The 21,948-nt window shown below is 35.9% G+C and overlaps 1 protein-coding gene across 1 annotated transcript; it reads left to right on the top strand.

The window, feature by feature from the left end:
* The first annotated feature begins 4,439 nt into the window (after window positions 1-4,439).
* Window positions 4,440-19,732, top strand: LOC142349131 (uncharacterized). Its single transcript, XM_075400546.1, has 4 exons — window positions 4,440-4,709; window positions 12,236-12,307; window positions 13,117-13,271; window positions 19,470-19,732. The coding sequence occupies exons 1-4, from the start codon at window positions 4,567-4,569 to the stop codon at window positions 19,730-19,732; spliced, it is 633 nt and encodes a 210-aa protein (XP_075256661.1). The 5' UTR covers window positions 4,440-4,566.
* The last annotated feature ends 2,216 nt before the right edge of the window (window positions 19,733-21,948 follow it).

Raw genomic sequence — 21,948 nt, 5'->3', positions numbered from 1 at the left:
GGGTCTTCTGCTCGATTTTTGGGCCTCGAAACTGATTTGTTTTTCAAAACAAGTTTGTTTTCATACTGTGAACTGGATCTAGATTTCAAGTTGAGTTGCTTTTGTATTTTAAGCCATGACAATCTGATATCTTGTGGCGTAGCAACTTGGCAAACTGTGAAAGAACAGAGCGGTTTAACCATCTTTTCTGCTTAAGTGGAGAAAGTGAGAATGAAATTTCTCGTAAAACTTCTAAATGTCACACCTATTTTGACGCTTTAGCGCAAATTGTGCGTATGAGGCACGACTCATGCTTTAAAAGCAGGAATCATGCTTTACGTATCTTTTTGGTTTCATAGTGTATCTGAAGAATATAAGACTGGTCAAATGAGGACTTGACTGTTTAATTCTGGACGTGCAAGTTTCCGTCTGTGGCAGTCTGGACATACCGACTTTGCCTGGCGCCTCAAACTTGGTATAATTAAACTGTGCACATTGTTTTTTTGAAGGTAATTTTTATTTAAAACTGAAGCATATTGGGACTGGAACACAGTTTTTTGCATTCCATAAAACATGATGCTTAAGTAGAAACGCCTAAAATTTCATTCCTAGCGTCTACATTTACCAAATTTTGGGAGTAAATTTTGTCATTTTTGTAACGACATTTCACTTTTCCTATCTTAATACATTGAACGTGTGAAACGTACTCACAAACTTTGAGGATGAATGTTTTTCACTTTTAAAATCGAAGTTGTTAAGTCGACTCTACCTTCCGAATCAACATCAAATACTTTTTGTGGAATCCGATTCCGCACAAATTTCCGCAATTAGATTCCACTTAATTCGGGAGCGAGAGCATATTGCGTTTTCAATGACGGGAAGCACAGATCATTTTTAGAGGCGCCGAATTTATTTTTAAGTAAAATGGCTCAAAATAATTCTAGATTTCACAAATAATTGCATATTAATTATAAAATCATTAAAGCGACATATTAACTGCAGTATAATCCCTCATTCTAGTAATCAATGTTGATAAAAATGTCTTAGTCATATGAGTTACTAGTGTTTTAGTAGTTATTGAGTTAAGGATATATTATTTCGATTAATTTCAAAGTAGTGTTGCAAATGTGGAAAACACTTCCATAATTGGTACTTAAATATGTGTACTGGAATACGAAATAAAGTATTTTATGCTCTCTTTGCAAAAAAAACACTTCCAATAAAATTTTGGCGGGCTTATTTTAATTGTTCAAATTCGCTTCACTTCGAAAAGCTTTGAAAATTGTGTGAATAGTCCTTTCCCCCGACGGTAACTCTAATCCCATTTCTTTGAAAGTAATTAAGCGCTTTCAACATTGGGTGTCAAAAGACGGTGAGAAGTTCTAGCCACATTCTTTGTAACTAGTTGAGGTTTCGTTATGGATAGATGCCAATAACGTACCTGATTAAAATAGTTCTGCGATCTATCAACGAAAGCTGTTATATAATGATTAAATTAAGGTTATGAATATTTCCGTCCATAAACAGACCACTAAATTAATAAGGTATCTTAAACTTTGAAATAAGCTTTGAAAATTGTGTGAGTAGTCCTTTCCCCCGACGGTAACTCTAATCCCATTTCTTTGAAAGTAATTAGGCGCTTTCAACATTGGGTGTCAAAAAGACGGTGAGAAGTTCTAGCCACATTCTTTGTAACTAGTTGAGGTTTCGGTATGGATAGATGCCAATAACGTACTTGATTAAAATAGTTCTGCGATCTACCAACGAAAGCTGTTATATAATGATTAAATTAAGGTTTTGAATATTTCCGTCCATAAACAGACAACTAAATTAATAAGATATCTTAAACTTGTGTGCCGTGATAAGGATTAAGTGAGATACGATGACAGAATCTTCGCATCCCACACATATGATTCGAATCAGAAGAATAATTTTTTAAATTATCATGGACATTAATAAGACAGAGAACTGTTTGAGAGAATTTAAAAGCTCTGCAAGATTTTTAGAACACATTAAGAGGGCTATAATAACCTAAAACCGCTGTTAATGCAGTGAAATATAATTACCCGAGCCCCAACTGTTCTTTCTTCAATTTTTTTAATACTCAAGAAATTTCAAGAGCTGATTTGGTCTTGAGTTAGCTCCTAAAAACTGTTTCACAAACCACAATTTTTCTACAAAAATTATACTGAAAACGTTTGAATACTCTATGAAACTCTGAAATGTTTGAAATTGAAATTTTGTATATAAGGTGCTTGATGATTAGAATGTTCTGTTTCGAAAACTCTATTAACCCAACAAAAAAACTTAAGCATTTTAAACTTTTTCGAGGAATCTTTTCGTGAAGAAGCAATTGGGAGCATTTTGCTTACATTGTCATTTTTTATCAAACTTTACTTTTACGTTAAATTCTGCTCACGATTTTTCTCAGAATCAAACATAAAAATGATTTGTTGTAGTATTGATTGTTTTCACAAATATAAATTTTACCATTAACCAAAATTCTGCTCAGATGATTTGATTTACACAAATGTATTTGACATTGTTCAACAAATAGAAAAATGTAAACCGGTAGTTGAATTGAGGACCATACATTGATTCACATTCCAGTTTAAAATTTCCAATTTTGAAGCATTGAATTTGCAGAAGGTATTAAATTAGAGCTCAAAATTTAAGAGGTCAGCACCAGACACTAAGCCAATCAGATTTATTGGAGATATCTAGATCCGGCGTTCAGTTTACTGTCGTAACTGGCCAAATTCTTGCTCTGAAATTAGACGTGTACTAAAACTGACAATTCGAATGTTTAACTTATATAAGTTTGTTTGAGTTCTGATCAGTATTCGGATTCATACTTGACTAATACTGATTTATTTAAGAAGATCTTTCATCCGTGAGAGCAAAGCATTAGCGCACAAGCTTTTTTTGTTTACAATTAGGCTTAAAAAATTGTTTTCCTAGTCCTATTTCAGTATTTTTGTAGTTTGTAACCATACAATATATCTATAATATGTTAGGGACATTTTAGCGTCAAAAGCGCATTAAAAAAAGCAAATTTTTGTCTGTAACTAAACTTAAAAACTAAAATAAACAAAAACATTTTTAGGAGCTTCGTAAAATATTTTTCGGAAATAAACCACTACAATCAAAGGAGAACAGAACAGGTTCTGCGATACTTATATATATATATATATAATATATATATATATATATATATATATATATATATATATATATATATATATATACATAATGTAATGTCTTCCAGTGCTATGAAAATTAAATTAAATATTTTCTCACAGCATTGAGTGGATGCAAGTCCCACCTCTTTCTTCTTTTTGAGATCTAGTCCGAAACGAATTTGTGATTTCTACTTGCTCTTTTTCGTAAATAGAATTTACGTTGAATCTACTAATCATTTTAGCTGAACAATTCAAAAGTTTAGCTTTGTAAATACTCTTGATCATTCTGTCTGTGTAAACAAAATTCAGAATATCAGGCTGAGGGTTATTTGTGAACAAAATTAAAAGGAATGAAATTCATTTACCTTAATTTGTAAAAACAACACTTAATGGTCGCAACTAGCGCCAAGCTCACCAACCAACCAACCAAAATCTAAATTGTCAATGTGATTTTTATTTTTCTTAAATCTCTTTTTCAAAATTTCTTTATCGGCTTGCTTGACCGCACACATAAATCCACCATAATCGTCAGGCTACTCTAAAATGGGCCAATTTTTAAAATTTTCAAGGATATAGGATATACACATATTGAGCTGTACTATCATACCTTACAGTTTGTTCATTCGGTTCCCATTGTTCTCAATGGTTAAAAAGTTAGGGGAGAGGTGATATGGTTTTATGAACTCGCATTACCTTGTAATTTGAGTCCCAAACCTTACTGAAAATCACCCAAATAAAAAGCCAAAAAATTCATTGAGTTACTTGACCTAGTTTGGTATATTCAAAACTTTCCTTGAGTATTCGATGTATTTTAAATTTCTTCCAGTATGTGATATATTTGAAATTGGAGTCTAAATTGGGGCGACGTTCCCAATTTTCCCAAAAGCATTTTCCTCTGTTTCTTTTTTTAATTCTTGCCACAGCATAAAGAAAATTAACTAGATTACTATTTCACATATAATACAGTGCTTAAATGCACGAAAAAAAAATGCACGGAAACGTTGTGAAGAAAGCTTACAAAACAAAAGTAAAGTACTACAGTTCACACAGATTCTCTACAATTCTCTTTAGTTTCAGAGTTCAGAGTTAACATGGCAATTCATATGTACTCGGAGCCAGGAAGCTAAGCACGCAAACGATTTTTATCAATTTTCACATACGGGAAACTAAGGTAGCCCACTTTCATCGTCTTTTACATAAACTTCTGGCAATGCAAAAGCCACGGATTTGAGAAACACAATTTAAAATATGGTTTCGCTCTTTTTCAGGTGACTAACTCGGTTTCCTTCCAGCCAGCTCTCTTTGTTGTGAAGTGGAAAAAATATTTAGAATTGGCGAAATTTTCTACAGAATAGAGTTGAGACGGATTAAAAATTGGTAATACTGGTGTATAATTTTAAGTATAATGTTGTTCAACCATCCTGGACTGTCGTTAGTGGTTTTGTGTGTATGTGTTAGTGTGGGTCATGCAATCTTTCAGTGGGGAGGAAACGTGTGCCCGAAAGAAGACCAAATAGGTTCTGCAGCCGGAGCTACTCAGTATTTCAGGTAGATTACACACATCAGGCATCTTTTCCGTTGCCCCCCCCCCCCCCCCCCCCAGCTTAGTGGATGCATATTATTTCAACCCCCCCCCCCCCAGACGCACGTGCCATATTTTTACATAATGAATTACTATGTAATGACACGTTCTCTGTAATTGGGGGGTGAATGACTGGGGGGGGGGGGGGGGGGGGGGGCAAACGGAAACGATCCCGCATCAGAAGCCAGGAAGCATTGTAACTTTGCCAGGCTCAACAAATTGTCAAATTTAAGAATATAGAATTTTTTTATCAACATGGCTTCTCAATTATCCTAATCCCCGCACTATTTGGATTTACGGATCTTTTCCGTTTGTGCCCCCCCAGTATGTTATGCGCCCCCCAGTGACAGAGCACGTGTCATTACATAGTAAATCATTATGTAAAAATATTGCACGTGCGTCTGGGGGGTGCAAATAATATGCGCCCACTAAGCTGGGGGGGCACAAACGGAAAAGATCCGGATTTACCTTTCATTTGCAGTTGCCTTACATAGAAATAATCGCTCGAAGGGAGCAAACATAAAAGCGTAAACAAGATTAGTTTTTTACCACCAGGTATTGAGATTGCAAAAGGGAATGAATGCGCTTATTAATCTGAGTAAACTTAATCGTCCCTTAATTGCGCGAATTCGACCCTGGTAGCGTAAGGTAATGAAAAACCTAAGAAGATGCGGTTTAGTTCGGAGATGCGTTGAATCATCAGCGAACCTTGCAGCAGTTCAACTCAGGGTCCCAAAAAAACTTGAAGTTGAAAAACAGCTGAATGCATTTTCTTAATATCAAGGTTAATGACAAGATCTGACATTTCAGGTTTAGATTACAAATTTCCTCAAAACGGTTGATGAAACAGAACTGTTTTCCAGGAAGTTTATAAAAAAGTTCCCCCTTTTTCCATGTTGCATATACACACACTCAACCCACTGCACCAAATCGTACACTTTTTTCGAGCACTCTACTCAAAATATTGAGAATTTTTTTAACACCTTTGTTTTACAGACGTGTAAGTGTCGTGGTCGATAACACGGGTCAAAGAATTCAATAAGTTGAATTTTAAATTAAATTTTGAATTGAAAATATACAAAAATTAGCTTGTATTTATAGTGGTTATCTATGCGAAAATATACAGAGAAAAATTAGATTAGCTAAAAATATTTTACATGATTGGCATGTGAATAGATCTTAACTCCGAATCCCGGAGGTGATATTCTATTTTCATCAACATTTCATGAGAATCATATATGATTTGGGTACAATCGAATTCATTAGTTGGAGGTCGGTGGATGTTAGAATCAGGTTTCTGTTGGTGGGAGAATTTACTACTGACATATGATTGATAGGTCAATAAGATAATGATAGCGCCAAAACAAAATTAGAATTGAGTTTAGTTTTATAGCCATTACTTATCGACACAGCAATAAAATTCGTCAGGTAAGTTCTTCTTTCGTTCTTTGAAACTTTAATAAAACTTCTAAGTTTCTTGATGTTTCATTGAAATCATCACATCCTCCCTCCTTTTTTAAGCAAGTTTGTGGGTATAGGTTCTCCAAATCTGTCAGGTTGTTTTCTGTTCCTGGTTGATGTTCGTGAAGGCTCTGAGGTTTCGGGTTGTTGGTGCTCTGCAGATGATGTGGCTGCAGAAGCTTCATCTTGATGTGAAGGTCCCACATCTGTGTTCTGAGGTTGTAGTTCTGATTGAGATATGGTCTCCTCCACTGCTGGTTCAGTTTTCACATTGTCCTCGTCTAGTCTCGCAATTTGGTTGTCGCTCACTAGAATAGTCCGTGCTGAGTTTTCAGGCTGTATGAAAGATGTGTTCAAGCCCTTCCTGATGATGAAGGTAGCAGGAACTGTCTTTGTGTTTTCGTTGGCCTTGAATAGAATGGGTTCGCAGAAGTTGAAATCTGGAGTTCAACTGGAGTTTTGCTCCTCGTCTTTGAAGTGTTGCGATGTGTCGTCAGTGCCCTTTGCAGGAATGCTCCAAATGTCACATTAAGGTTGGGACTCCACGCTTGAAGTGCCCGCTTCACTGTCTGAACTGCTCTTTCAGCTAGTCCATTAGCTCTTGGATGATAGACGGGTGATTCTATTTTCTTAATTCCCAGTGATTCACACCACTGTTTAAGGTCACCGCTTACAAATTCAGGACCATTATCAGAAACTAAAGTTTTTGGTATTCCGAATCTTGCAAAGATATGACTAAGATATATTTTAACTGTTTCTGATGTTCTATTTCCCGCGGGGAAGGCTTCTATCCAACCAGAACCCGCGTCAACAATTACTAATATATTGCCTTGGTCCTTAACATAACCCCAGTCCATGTGGAGCCGTTCCCAAACGTCGGCTTCTGGCCACGTAGAGACTGTTTTTCCCAGGCTAGGCCTGTTCAATTGACAATTCTTATATTTACTAACAAAGTGTTGAACGTCTTGGGTAATGCCAGGCCACCAAGGTATCATTCTGACTGATGCCTCAGTTGCATTCTTTCCGGGATGTGTCTCATGCGCTTTTGCCAAAACCAAGTGTCGTAGTTTGGGTGGAATGAAAGGAACAACACCTCTGAGGATGATTCCATTATGTAAAGTAAGTGCATCTTTCTGTTGTTCGAATCCTTTTTCCGCTTCTGAACATTGTTTCCAATTGCCGCTTTTGATTCGTTTCATTATGTCCTGGAAGAGTCTGTTTGTTCCAAGTTCAGTTTTGATTTCTGCTTGGGTCACCAAATCACTCTGAGCGAAGTAGATGTTATTGATTGCGAAGCACACTCGATCGTTGTCGGATTCGTCTTCGTCAAAATCCATTCTGCTCAAAGCATCTGCATGGGGTATCTGCTCCCCTGGTGTGTACTTCAACTCATAGTCGAAGCCCATTAGAGCTATTGCCCATCTTGTGATTCTCGCTGATGCTGTCTTCGGGATCTCCTCGTCTCGTGCAAAGAGATATTTGAGTGGTTTGTGGTCAGTCTGTAGGGTAAATCGTCTTCCAAGAAGGAATTGCTTCAATCTTGTGACCACAAAGACAATTGCCAGTGCTTCCCGCTCTATGTTCGAGTAGTTTTGCTCCGCTGGAGTCAATTTTCTCGATACATATATGACTGGATGTCCTTCTTGCGAAAGAACCCCGCCAATGGCTTTTTCAGAGGCGTCAGTAGTAACTGTTGCTTCTTTTTGTAGACTATATGGCTGTACTAGTGGGTTAGCACATAATTCATTTTTTATGTCTTCAAAGGCTTTTTGTTGCATTTTGCCCCATGAGAAATCGCTATTTCTCATGTTATTTAAGGGTAGCATTTTTGTTGCAAAATCAGGAATCATTCTTCCGTAAAAATTAGCTAGCCCAACAAACGATTCGAGTTGTTTATTGTTAGTTGGTGCTTTTGCATTTTTTATTTTTTCAACATGTTTGGGATCTGGTGCTATTCCCTCATTTGAAATGGAGTATCCCAAAAAGCTAACGCTATCGACTGGTTTTGAGTTAGATTTATTCTCATTAATAGTAAAACTTTTCTCACGTAGTCGACTCTTGACTGCAAGCATTCTCTTGTCGAACTGCTCCTTGGTATTTCCATACACCAACACATCGTCTTGAAAGATCACAACACCTTTGATTCCTTTGAGTGTTGATTCTATACAATTCTGGAAGATTGAAGAAGAGTTTTTCAATCCCTGAGGTAGTCGGCACATCTTGAACAGTCCCTGAGATGTGTTGATTGTGCATATATCTTTTGCTTCTTCGTCAAGTTCAATTTGATAGTAGGCATCTGAGAGGTCAATTTTGCCAAAATATGAGGCCCCATGTAGGTTATGGAAGATCGTCTCCATGTCTGGTATTGGGTAGTCCTCATCCATGACTTTGCCATTGATGTGCACTTTCAAGTCCACGCAAAGTCTCAGTTCTCCACTCTTCTTTCTCTTCCACACCACTGGAGATGCATTAGTGACTGCTCCTGGCTGTACCGGTTCAAGGATGCCTTGTCTGACCATTTGTTCCAGCTTCTCTGTGACATTGTCTTGAAGAGGTAGAGGTATTTTTCTGGCTTTGCAGAACATTGGCTGTGTTCCTGGTATCAACTTCATATGAGCTTTGTAACCCTTCACAGCAGGTAGGTGCTCGGCTGTGATGTTGTTCACGCCGTGCTTGGGTAGAAGGTCTCTACCAAGTAGTCCAAATTCTTTATCAGACTGCACAACTGCAAGTTGTTTTTGAGTGAGCTTGCTTCCGTTCCACTCAACGTCACAAGTAAGTGATCCCAGAGGCGTTAATTGATGACCATCATAAGCTTCGAGATGTCTTATCTTACCATCCAACTGAGGTTTACCAAGCTCAGTCCATATTTTTGATGATATCACTGTGCTATCTGCACCTGCGTCTACCTTCATTTTTACTTTGCAGTTATTTATTGAGATGTATTCCCATGTAACAGACATGCTAAAGATTTGTTCTTTAGTATAAAACATTCCCATCTCCGATGCTGGAGATGCTTGCTCTGAAGAAACATTTTCTTCTTCGCAAAAGTTATTCTGTTTATTGTACTTACCTGAATTTGGTTGGGGTTTGCTTCTACACATTTTTGAGAAGTGTCCCACCTTTTCACAGGTGTTGCATTTCTTACTTAGCGCTGGACAAGGTCTACTAGAGTGTGGCTTAACTCCACACCTAGTGCACATGTTGCTGTTTCTATTAGCCGTAAGTTTTTCATTTGGTTTTCGAAAGGTCTTTTTGAAGTTGAACCCAACTTCTTCTTTCACCGTAAAGGGCTTATTACCTGATGAAGAACTTGCAAAAGCCATTGCTTGACTTCTGAACTGTAAGCTCTCGGTCATTTCAGTAACCGACATTGCTGGTTTTGCTTTAATACCGTCTAGTAGTCTAAGTTTTGCTTCAGGGTCCCTCAAACCTGAGATAAACTTTATTTTTACCAACTCCTCTTCGGGGTTGGCCGCTGTTTTCAATTTTTCGAAGTCACAATAGCGTGCTTCTTCTCTAAGACGTGCTAGGAAGTCGTCATCTGACTCCCCTACACCTTGGATTACGGACAGAAATTTAGCCTTTTCTGCCGTTACTACTCTCTCTTTAGGAGAAATATAATTTTGAATCGCCAATCTGATGTCTTTATACGGCGTGTCTATCAAATTCCTAGGACTCATTAAGCTCCTAATTTTAATGATTGCATCTTGCCCGCACATACTAAGAAAGAGATTGGTTACCTGTAGGTCCTGTACAGTACCATCGGTGTTGACCTTGTCCTCTTTCTTCTCTGCGCGACATTTCGCCACAAAAGACATAATCCACGCAGTAGCTGATTCTGCATTCTGTAGATCTAAAATGTGTCTGTCTGTAGCTGGTCTGGACACCATTGTCGTGGTCGATAACACGGGTCAAAGAATTCAATAAGTTGAATTTTAAATTAAATTTTGAACTGAAAATATACAAAAATTAGCTTGTATTTATAGTGGTTATCTATGCGAAAATATACAGAGAAAATTTAGATTAGCTAAAAATATTTTACATGATTGGCATGTGAATAGATCTTAACTCCGAATCCCGGAGGTGATATTCTATTTTCATCAACATTTCATGAGAATCATATATGATTTGGGTACAATCGAGTTCATTAGTTGGAGGTCGGTGGATGTTAGAATCAGGTTTCTGTTGGTGGGAGAATTTACTACTGACATATGATTGATAGGTCGATAAGATAATGATAGCTAACAAAATTAGAATTGAGTTTAGTTTTGTAGCCATTACTTATCGACACAGCAATAAAGTTCGTCAGGTAAGTTCTTCTTTCGTTCTTTGAAACTTTAATAAAACTTCGAAGTTTCTTGATGTTTCATTGAAATCATCACAGTAAGCGTGTGTGAACAACAATGACAGTAAGAAAACTAATTCGAATTTGTTCGACAATAGAATTATCAATCACTGTTGAGTTCTTTAAACCTTTTATCTAAGCTCATTGTCACTGTTGTACACATATTGTTTTACAGTTACAGTATTAAGCCATTTCTTCAATTGAAATAAACAGGATGATTGATATAGATAACATATATTTGTTTTTTACTGCACAACATTAGAGCAAAAAAATTCACAGAGGTCATCATTGCCCAAACACAACTAGTTTAGTTTTGTTTATGTCAATACGTTTTCAATATGGACTTAAAGAAGTTGTGAGCTTGAGTGTTTTTCGATTGGTTGACAGCAGACAAGTGGAATAAAAAACAAATACTTGAAATTTTTTCCATTAGAGGCTGGAAAAATTCATTTTGAATAAAAAATTGAAATAAGCAGAGAACAGGGTATACTAGAAAACGATTGAAATTGAAAAACAGTACCGCAATCTGCCATCAATTTAATTGTTCCAACGGCTTTTCTTTGTGCGCAATCTACCATCAAATCTAGATGTTTCCAATATTAGCGCAACTTAAAAAGTATCAACTTCGGAGGATCCGTGTTTGTTTTTTACGGTCTAAAAAAATCGAGCTAGTTTTCCAATAAATGTTCTCTAATAAAGACTTTGATAGGAACTAGATGGCAAAGATATAGTTGGAAAAAATAAACCGTAGAAAAAAAGCAAGGAAAGCGCAGGCGCGCGCTCGCGTGAGAGAAAGAGAGTTGAGTGACAAGAAAAGATTAGACGAGAGAACAGAAAAGAGGGAAGACAAAAATGGCAAGAATTGAAATGCTTTCAGATAAATATCAAATTAAATAAATGCAAACAATATAAAATGGCATTATAAAAAATACTCCAAATTTGCAAAAAAAACTATTACAGTTTTTTACTCCGCATTTTTAAGTGAAATGCAATTAATCGTAGCGTTCTTGTGCTCCATAAAAATTCTCAAATTATTAAAAAGTTTGGATCGAAAATTTTTACTTTTTCAAAGAATCGTCTGGGAAAACATTAACTTCAATCAATTCAAATTTAAACTGGATTCTGATACTGCTCTGAAAAATTGAAATCCTGTATCTTTTGGAGCTTTTTTTCAGGCGTTTCGAATCAAAAATATGGTTGAACCAGTCTTCTCTTTGACTTTAAAATTGAGGGTATAAGTTTTTACGGGGACTTTTGTCTGTTTGTGCACCGCTTCTGAGCTGTGTTACTTGTAATATTAGATGAATTTTTCTAATTAAAATAATTGATTAATTTTTAAAATCTTTTCTAACAAATCTCTTCTAAGGGATTGACAGGTTCTCGCGAGTAATATCCAGATCGACAGATTATGTTGCGAGAAGTTTCTTTGAAAAGAGCTGCCCGTACCGAACTCCAAGTGTAAATCAGTCCGATCCCCGCACGGAACTTTATTTTTGCACTTGACCCAAGTCTGACCATTACAAAATCAGACTGAACGCAAGTCTCACAAGTAAAAAAAAGTGACGTGAATCAGTCTATGATTCAGTAATGACGAGGAATTGCATTTATACTGGCCCAGTACTGAAACGAACTTGGAGATAGGTACGGGTGATTTGAATATTCAAATAAAATTTCTACATTTAGGAAAACGGACAAAAATGGGGCTCTTCTAGAAGACGACGCATTTGCAGTAAATATCCAATGCCAACATAGCAGGTAAGGCGTTAGACTCTTCCCAACCCTACTTCAATTTGCTCAATGGCCTTATAAAACTCTATTAATCGACCCTCATTGCCATGAGAACAGTTTTACTACAACTTATCAGTGAAATAACAAAAGTTAGAGAAAGACACAGAGGAAACCCGTCTTTGAGATTTCATAACTTTTGTCTCGCTTTTTGGTATCTAAGGAGATGTGGGAAAAGTGTGGCGGGCAAAAATTAGGCTAATCTGGCACATCGTGGATTAATTAATGTAGCTTTTGTACTTGCAAAAATAGTTTACTCTTCAAGGTACACTATGGTAATATAAAGAATCAAAACATTCTCAAAAAAATTGATTCTAGTCAATGTATTATTCATTAAACTTTTGATTTTTTGCATATCGAGATATTAAACAATTGATACAAAGCATTCAGGCCTCAGACTGAATTAGGCTATTAATAACCATTACCTAAAAACTAGTCTAATTCTTTCTATTTATATTCATCTATTTTTTTATGTTAGGGTTGGTTCTGACGTGTTATTGGCTAGTTTTATTCGACGGTTCAATGTATTGCAACTTGTTCAACATTATTGCTCGCACTCCCAAATGATCTGACACAAAACCAAGCATGCCTGTAAATAGATGCATGTCTGAAGTTTTAATTCACAGACGTTCGTGATTTTTATGTCCATTAATGCGACAAGAGGAGAAAAACCGTCCAATAATAACTCCAATATCTCAACTATTTTCAATCTACAACTTAGAAAGGAAAAAGATAAAATGAAGTTGTTACCAGGAAAATGTTTTCAATGCGGTTTTCAGATTCCGACAGCAAGCTGGTCTCGCTGCACTGGTATGGGACCAAAGACTAGCTAATCAGTCTACAACGTGGGTTAAACACCTCAAGTTCTTGAAGTGCCCAAAAGAAAAGAGCTCACTGCCTGACAGATTAAATATCGAAGGATTTGGATACATAGGTAAATTCCACTTTTGTGCTTTTCCCCGTTTCAGTATCCCTATCAGCATTCGGATCCAATCAAGTTAGGCGCTCCCTCCCTTAATGGGGTAGGTAGTAGGTAGGGAGGAGGGCGCTGTAGTTCACAGACATTTTTGTTCATGTGTTTTTGGCCAATGGAAATTTACATCGGAGGTTATCAGTGGCATCACCCAAGGTTTTTTGTGATTTCCGCTTTTAAGAAAACTATCGTTGTGCAACTGTTGTCCCCATGTTGCGGTTTTACCCTTAAATCTTAGCTAAATTTGTTAGTTTTGATCAAATTAGATCCTAATTTCCTGTAAATTTGGGTGTTCGTTCAAATGGAATTTGCAAAAGAAATTGTCAAGCCATCCAGCGAAAACTATTGGCGAATTAGTCTGTGCTGCTTTTCACTCTTTGAAAATCTATCGAGTTTGTTGAAAAACTTTGGCTCATATTATGCAAATTTCACCTGTTTTTGACAGCAGATCGTAGCTCCAAATTTGTTAGTTTTAGCTAGAATGTCCACTCTCTTTTCTCTGGCATCGTTTATAGAACAGAGGAAAAAATGAGTGGCCAGTTTATACTAACTTTGTCGTGTCATTTTTCTCACTAGACTTTTGTCAAATTTTATGGAGAGTTTAATGCAAGACCAATGGAGAAATTTCTCTGCGTAATTTTTTCTAAATCTTTTCATTAAGGCTTCAGGAAGAAGAAATAAACAACAGCCGCTGCCTCGTTTCGACGAATTTTTGCGCCGAATTTGCGGCGAATAGTATAGGTCATTAAAACACTCACGTGCACATTGTAAAATGCCGAAAGTCTGCAGTGCCAGAAGTCAAAATGCCAGAAGTTGCTACTTAGCCAGAAGTTGAATTTCGTTGACTTTTCGTCATTTTAAAACGTGCGCGTTTCCTGTTTTAAGCATGGTTAAGTGACTCTGCTTGAAGTCACTGAGCGCACGTTTTAAAATGACGAAAGTCAACGAAATTCAACTTCTGGCTAAGTAGCAACTTCTGGCATTTTAACTTCTGGCGCTGCAGTTTTTCGGCATTTTAAAAAGTGCACGTGAGTGTTTTAATATAGGTTACGTTAAATTTGCTCATTGACTCATTACTTCCTCCCTGAATCTGGAGTTACTCCCTGCACCAAGAATGAGAAACTTGGTTGCTACACAAGGAGAAGTCAGATTCTCTGCAGTGGTGAGAAGAGTTTCGAACAATCAACTTTCAATAAGTAAATTAACCGTAAATTAAGTAAATTCATGAAAAAACAAGCCCATGAGGTCAGCGAATATTGAAGCTGCAGCTTTAAAGAACTTTTGAACAAGGATGAATAGTGTTTACACCCGACTAATGCAGGGTGATGGCAGTTCTATATGTGATTTTTAGAGAATCTGAACTGGGCTAAACCTGCAATAAAAAGACAAAACTAAACAATTTGACGAAGGTGCAGAATATCTTAAAATCTGGCATCTAGATGAGCTTAACAAGATTGCACAAAACACAGACAGTAAAAACCTGACACAGTTCAAGAGGAGTGGCTTGAAAAAGAGAGTGGTGACGCTCAACGTTGAACAACACTGAGAAAAGAGAACCCTGGTTTCTATCGACTGCAACCAGCAGTCGATGGGAGACAGGTTCTTTTTTTCCGACAGAGATACAGATAACTTCTCACTTTAAAAGAAATTTGACTTAATTGATAATGAACAGCAACAAGCGACAGAGCGGCCAGAGGGCCCATACGAAAAAGAAAACTTGAGAACAGTTCCACGATTTACAGAATACTCAAAATTTATCTTGTTTTGGAATGAGGGCGACTATGATGAACCTAAATCAGTCCACAAAGGTAAATTATGTGATGAGTCAAGGCAACAGCACGAGGCAAAGAAAAATGAAATCCAGGCTCTCCAAGATGCATAGCTCTTACGCGATTTAAAATTTTGTGAGACCTTTAAAGACAGAAACATTATTCCAAACAAATTAGGTTTAAATTTGAGGTTGGGATCAAACTGTCAACTCAACAAATAAAAGCGACTCTTTGTGGTAGGGGACTTGAAATAAAAAGAGGACTGACGTTTCGGGTATTGAAAATTTTGCACCAACATGAAAGCCACAGATATTGAAGATCAGACTTCAGACTCCAGAAACGAATGGCCAAATAATGCATCAACTTGACGCCAGATCGGCCTTCCTGGGCTAACTTTGAAAGGGAGGTGCACTTCAAACAACCTCCAAATTTTGCAAAGCGAGAACAGAATGCAGAGAAATAAACATGCCAGCAAAATAATTCCATTTAGGAATTAAGTGAGACCCAATCAGAGAAGTTAACTTTCATTTACCCTCAGTTTAACGACATTATTGTGGCTTCCAAAAACATATTCCTGATGAATAAAAACAGGAACTCAATAGAGCTTACATGAGGGCAATTCTTAATGGCTTCTAGAACTACTTAAAAAAACTAAAGAAAAGTCAGATGTGATGAAAAACGCTACAGGCAAACGATGCTTGACCGTTTCAACTGAATGATTGCAAACACGCGAGAACATCAATGTTTCGTAGTCTAAGAAATCAGACGGGACAGAAGGAAGACGAGGAAAAGTAAAACAGGATCTACAGAAGCTTGGTTGTAGCACTTTTGTATCTGGAAGAACAAACAAAACCGGATATCATCCGAACAGTCTCTTTCTTCCTCACACTCGTAGATTCACCTTTGTAAAAAAAGAAGCGGCAAAAACAGTTTCTACATTATCAAATGTTCCTAAGGTTTGGGGGTGTTGTTGACTTAAAGCTATGGTGAAGCAGCTAGTAATGATTCAGAGGGAAAAAACCGCAGACTATTCCCGAATGACCGACAGTCAGAAAATCAACAACATGCTACAATTTCAAAAAAGAAGTACATTTTGCAGCACTTAATTAGATAGTCATGAAGCAAACTGCAATTGCTCTATATTAATGGAAAGAAGAAAAGACGTGGCGCTCAGCTGAAAAGTTTAGTTAACCGCAAGAGTGCCCAATAGCTATTGTTGAGAACAAGCGCAGTGGTATCAAGCCTTGACAAAATCTGATTCTACGGAGGTAGAGGAAACGAATGGTAACAAACATGAAATGGGACAACTCAAAGATGAAAAAATTAACACATTGTTCAAGCGCTTTGAGTTGGAAAGTTATCTAGACATCTAACTTATCTAGTTTGAGTTTTCTTATTCCATTTGTTGAGTGTTTTTATGGTTAGGTTGTTTCCGAACAATCCGACTCACGCAATCAATTATACATTGATATAGTTAGATTCCTCTCTTGACTTATTGTATTGAAAATGGTTGTGCGCAAGGGCGTTTTTAGAAAGTAATTTTCTCAGATTTAGAAAGATGTAATAGAGGCTAAAATACGACGCGCATGAACAAATTTTTGGACGGAGGTCAATTAACCCAGTCTTTTCTAAATTAATAGCCATCAACTCATATTAATTCAGTCCGATTGCAGCTATATCAGAATGAGTTGTTCCTCTTCAAAGTGCTGTGTTTTCTCTCGCAATTGATTTTTGGAATCATCCCAATGCTTTGGATGAGCAATTCTGTCCCGCATTTATCTTCCTTTCTTTTGCAATTCATCTTTCCGAACAAATCAAATGAGAAATTAGTATTTTAAAACCGTAACGCCTTCCGTTTTAATTTCTCTTTATCCTCAGCAGTTTCAATACAATTGTTAGCACAAAATTAAAAGCCATCGTCTGCCTTAGTTATCTCCTCTCTCAGTTGTTCAATGCTTTCAAACGCTTTATTTAGTCATCAGTTTCTGTGGAATGTCAAAGAGCAGCTTTTTCCAATATCAAAGAGCTGCTTTTTCCTAAAAAAATCTCTCCCAGGGCCCTTTTCACTTGATTTTTTTCCTCAACCATCTGAAAGAGAGTGACCATGAGACGAGAAGAAAGCATGTGTTGATCAATAAACGCGCAACTTTAAACAAGCGATGAAACAGGCGGAACTGAAAAACGGGTTAAACGCACGACTGAGCTGGGAAGAAAAAGGAAAGAAAACGAGATGAGGAAAACTAACAAATCAAACAGCTGCAAAACTATTTAATAATAAGAGGCCCGAACTTTAAGTTAATTATTTCAATCCCAAGAGAAACTGAAAAAAAGTAGCAAAGGACGTACTGTTGTTGAATTTGATACTGTAGCAAATATCAAATATATATATATATATATATATATATATATATATATATATATATATATATATACCATTCGCAGCTTTTACGAAAACTAAATCCGACTCTAAAGAAACACTGATTGATTTCACCAGTCAGGATAACAGCGCAAACAAACGCAACAAATGGAACAAAATTTCCACAAAAATGTAATATGAAAGTAGCGACAGGCCGATTTAATGGAATTCAACTCAAGAAACAAAAACAAACATCGATGGTTCAATATCGGGGCAGTAAACTATAGCCTTTATATGCTCCTGTTAATCTTCGTGCACTGGAAATTATCGTGAGTTGTGTTAAAGGCTTGTTTTGAGGGCTGTGACGATGAGAAAAGAAATACCTTGTCACATCGTTCCATTTAATTCCTGAAATTTTTAAATTGAGTGAGTTGTGTAATATATAATCCAATTTGAGTTTTCGTATGTCGACGAAAACTTTTCGAATACAGTATTGTAATGTTGGGATTGGAAATTGCCTGATAATTTAAACATGCTTAAACATAGTTAATATGTGTCGGCAATGCACGAAATCAATCGAATACAATAATTCGATTTATAGCTGCATCAAAAATACAAAAAAATTAACAAAATTGGCTGAAGTCTGCAGCTTGCTTCAAGGGGTGCTGCGCCAAGGTATTGTTTATGAAACAGGCATTGATATGTTCCAGTGAAAAAATTTATGAAAATATAAAGGCGAAAATATAAATTGAAAATATAAAGGCGACTTCCGAAAATTACATCATGAAGGAGATAGCAAACGGCAAAACACAGGCAAGTAGAATTTGATCTTCTTTCCAAGGTTTTGTCTAAATTTAATAGAAGTTAGCAACCTAATAATCTAATTCATTCAATAACGCAAATCCGTTAGGCTATACTTCATAGGCTATATTTGCTGTTTTATTAAGGTGGGAACCATTTTTTGGCATTTCCAGGAAATAATACACACATCGGAATATCAATCCTCGCTTTCAAGTTGTAAAAAATATCCAAATAATTCCATGTTTTTTTAACATAAGATTTTTTTTAGAAAATGAAGTACTCTATAAATAAGTGCAGTTGATAAAAACCGTTAAATTCGCTAAATCAATGAGCTCAGTGCATGTACAAGTTAACTTGCCAGGCGGTAGTTTGAATATTTTTGTATTTTGTCCGCAAAATTTTACTTTTCTCTTTCTGGTTATTTCTTGATAATCTTTAATCTTTTGCTTCATTTTCCCACTTTTAACAGACACAATAAGTCAGCTCTAATTCAAACGTTGGGAAATAATTGCTGGAACTACTTTTTTATAAAATCCAGTCAAGATCTGATGGTGAATGTCTAATATTTTCTTCACACTGATATCTATAATCTGTCATTTGTGAAGCTCACTTTTAATATGAGCAAGAAATAGTTTTAGACTTAATTCACATCTATCTGCGGATATGTGTCAATTGATTGAATATGCAGCTTTGCTCTCGATTATAAAATAACATACAAGGGGCGTGAAATTTGTTTGCGGGTTTTTTTCGAGTTTTTTAACGCAAGAATTTACTTCATCACATTTCCTATTGGCTTTATTTGCACATCACCTATTTTGCCCGTTTAATTACGCATGGACACATCCCATCTAAATAGAAAAGCCAAAAAGTCCGCAATCTATGATATATCGGTAGTTGTTTTTCAAGTACTATCATTGGAAATGAAGAAATAACGTGAATACGCCTTATACACGCGAATAAGCACTCCTAGTGAAATTTGGGTTGATATCTTAATTACACAGCAAAAAAGTATAAAAAATTCGGCATCCTTTGAGAAAGGTGGACTGCTGATATGTGATTCTGTAGCCTGATGAACTGTTGATGACCATAGTTATGATAACCAAGTTGATGGTCAATTCAACTTTTAATTTTAAAAAAATGTTTGCGAATATTAACAAGAATATGTATATTGACGGTTCCTCTTTTTTCCGGATTTTAACTGATTCTATCAGAGTTAAGTTACTCTTGGTTAAGGTGAGAACGTGTACTGGATGAAGGAAGACAACCCGATTCCGACTGAACAAGTTCCAGTGTTTGGGCGGAAAGCGGTGGAAACGTGGGTGTACGAGATGAGGTACTATCAATACGGAGTCACCTCTTACGACCAGTGCCCAATGCGAGAACCGAAGGATGACAAAGAGCCCCATCCGACTTACGAGAAATTTGTCCAGGTAAAGTTGAAACTTGGGATTACTATGCAGCAAGTTTCCAATGATGAAAGGAGATTGAAGATCTGAAGATGATTTAAGAACGGAAAAGGTGATCATTGCAAAAAAATTGCATGATTTTTTTTGCAATAGAGTGCGCATGAAAGGGCTAGAAAATTGGCACGCAATATGTAATGTTTCATATCTTAATCATAATGCTTCAAGTATCCAACTTTTGAATGATTACACTTAAGGCAATGTAGGTTTTACTCGCAACATTTTGATAATAACAGATTTTGCTTGTAAACTTTTAAGTCTTGCCTCGTTTTGCTCCTTTCATTGTTTTTTTTGTGAAAACTTCTCAACTTCAGATAAATGTGATATCGAAAAAAATTATCCACTTCATATCTGAGATGTCTCATTTTTGTTTTAGGATCAATACATAACTACAAATATATAACTACACTAGTATAACTACGAATATAATCGCTTTAATATTCATTTAAAATGTTCGACTGAATGTTCCAAAATACTTCTCAAGTTTGTCGAAATCTTCTGTTTGGCTTGAGATGAAAAGCTGTTTTGAGTGTCCGTTTTAGGAAGCTCAGTATGATACATTTATTCAGTAGCAACCTAGACTACCCTTTAATCTTATGAAATATGAAAAATACAGAACTCCTGACATGATATAATTTTACCAGATGAAACTGTTTCGCCCTATTAAACAGCTTTTCACAGAAACTTACTGTTCAAAAACAGCAATAGTGATCAGTCGCAACTCAACTGAAAGAAGCACACACAGTCATTCGCAAAACATTTTATTTTTTTGTCGCACCCAGCTCACGAGCTGAACATAGCGAAAAACAATCCACTGGATATGATCTTAATGAATAACTTTATAGCTCAAAAAGAGAAATTAAAAATAAAATAACTTTTCTACTCTTTTCAACTGCTCTTTTCTTTCCAAAAACCGATAGAGTTTTGGGCACAGTAGTTTGAGTAAATAACCAGATGAAGACTTTTCTAAGAAAGTATTGACAAATCAGAACATCAAAATTTAGAATCGAATATTAATTCTTGTCTTGTTTTGTCTTTTTGGCAAGAAATTTAATTCAAATTAATTTTAGTTCATGTGTTGAAACCAGAGGAAATCAAAATTAAGAAATTGTTCTTTTTTTCAGTATTTACTCTACAAAAAAGGTACGAAATTATACATTTTTTAAAAAAAATTCTAGGAAAAAAACCATTTTTTCGTATATCAACTCTTCTGCGTTTCAGTTCTGGTATATGTCGATTATTTGTCCAATTTTGGATCCATTGGTAAAAAAAACTTTAGGTTAACCAAAAATCAATTAAGAAAGGGAGCATTGTCGTACAAAACCTTTTCTTTTTTTACATTTTTTTTGTTATCCTTTCTCTTTATTGAAGAAAAATAGTTTATTTATAACAAAATAAAGCCTTCATTTGATCTTAAATAAATTAAAAATTGAGTTCCGATTTGTCCACAAAACAGTATGTTCAAGTCGCTATAGAAATGAGCAGAGAGACGATAGAAGTTTTGTTTGTCTTTAATCGATCTCAAGAAATTTTTTTCTGGAGTTTTTTTAGATCAGCAGTACATTTTTTTTGTTGAATCAGCTTTGGGAAAAAACTACAATTAATAGATGCCATGATGTCTTGAAATATATTTTGAAAACTGAGATGAAAATGCAGAGATTGAAGATTCTTTTTTAAATTTACCGTCATTTCTTGACTTTTTTCCACTCTCACGTTTTTTTTTGAAAAAAATCAGCTTTAGTGACATCAAAAACCTGTTGAACAACAGAAAACCAAAAAGATTGCATACGAGGAAAATGAAGAACCACTGAAATGGAGAAAAAAAAATTCCAAATTTTGTCTTATGAATTGCGCAACATATAATTCAAATTTCCTTTGTTTTTTTTCAAACAAGATTGTATAATCCTGAATAAGTTTTTTTCTATATAATTTCGCTTAAACTTTTTCAAAAATTGTTTTAATTGGCTTGAAATTCTCGCCCTTCTCGCCGTCATTTTTTCTTTGACTTCGTTTTCCTGTTTTGCCTCGAGAATGTTTGAACAGCGCAATTGTTGTTTCTGAATTGGCGCAATGCGCAGAAACAGTGTTGTTTCTCATTTGTTTTTGTTTCCGCAGAAAAACAGAAATTTTTGAACCAAGAACTTGAATCGAATAAATAAAGATGGGCCAATTTGAAAACATATTGGAACAAATAGCCATAAATTAATCAACAAAAGTATTAGTTGTTTTGTATCGAAATAAAAAAGCTT

The sequence above is a fragment of the Convolutriloba macropyga genome, chromosome 11, assembly GCF_964194025.1.
Source record: "Convolutriloba macropyga chromosome 11, txConMacr16.3, whole genome shotgun sequence".
Classification (NCBI taxonomy): domain Eukaryota; kingdom Metazoa; phylum Xenacoelomorpha; order Acoela; family Convolutidae; genus Convolutriloba; species Convolutriloba macropyga.
This window is presented reverse-complemented; position numbering and strand designations above follow the sequence as displayed.

Bases quoted from the DNA above. Each gene is read 5' to 3' on its own strand.
- LOC142349131 (XM_075400546.1), top strand. From the start codon at position 4,567: ATGTTGTTCAACCATCCTGGACTGTCGTTAGTGGTTTTGTGTGTATGT. The intron at 12,308-13,116 runs GTAAGGCGTTAG...TGCGGTTTTCAG, and splicing joins ATCCAATGCCAACATAGCAG to ATTCCGACAGCAAGCTGGTC. The intron at 13,272-19,469 runs GTAAATTCCACT...CTCTTGGTTAAG, and splicing joins CGAAGGATTTGGATACATAG to GTGAGAACGTGTACTGGATG.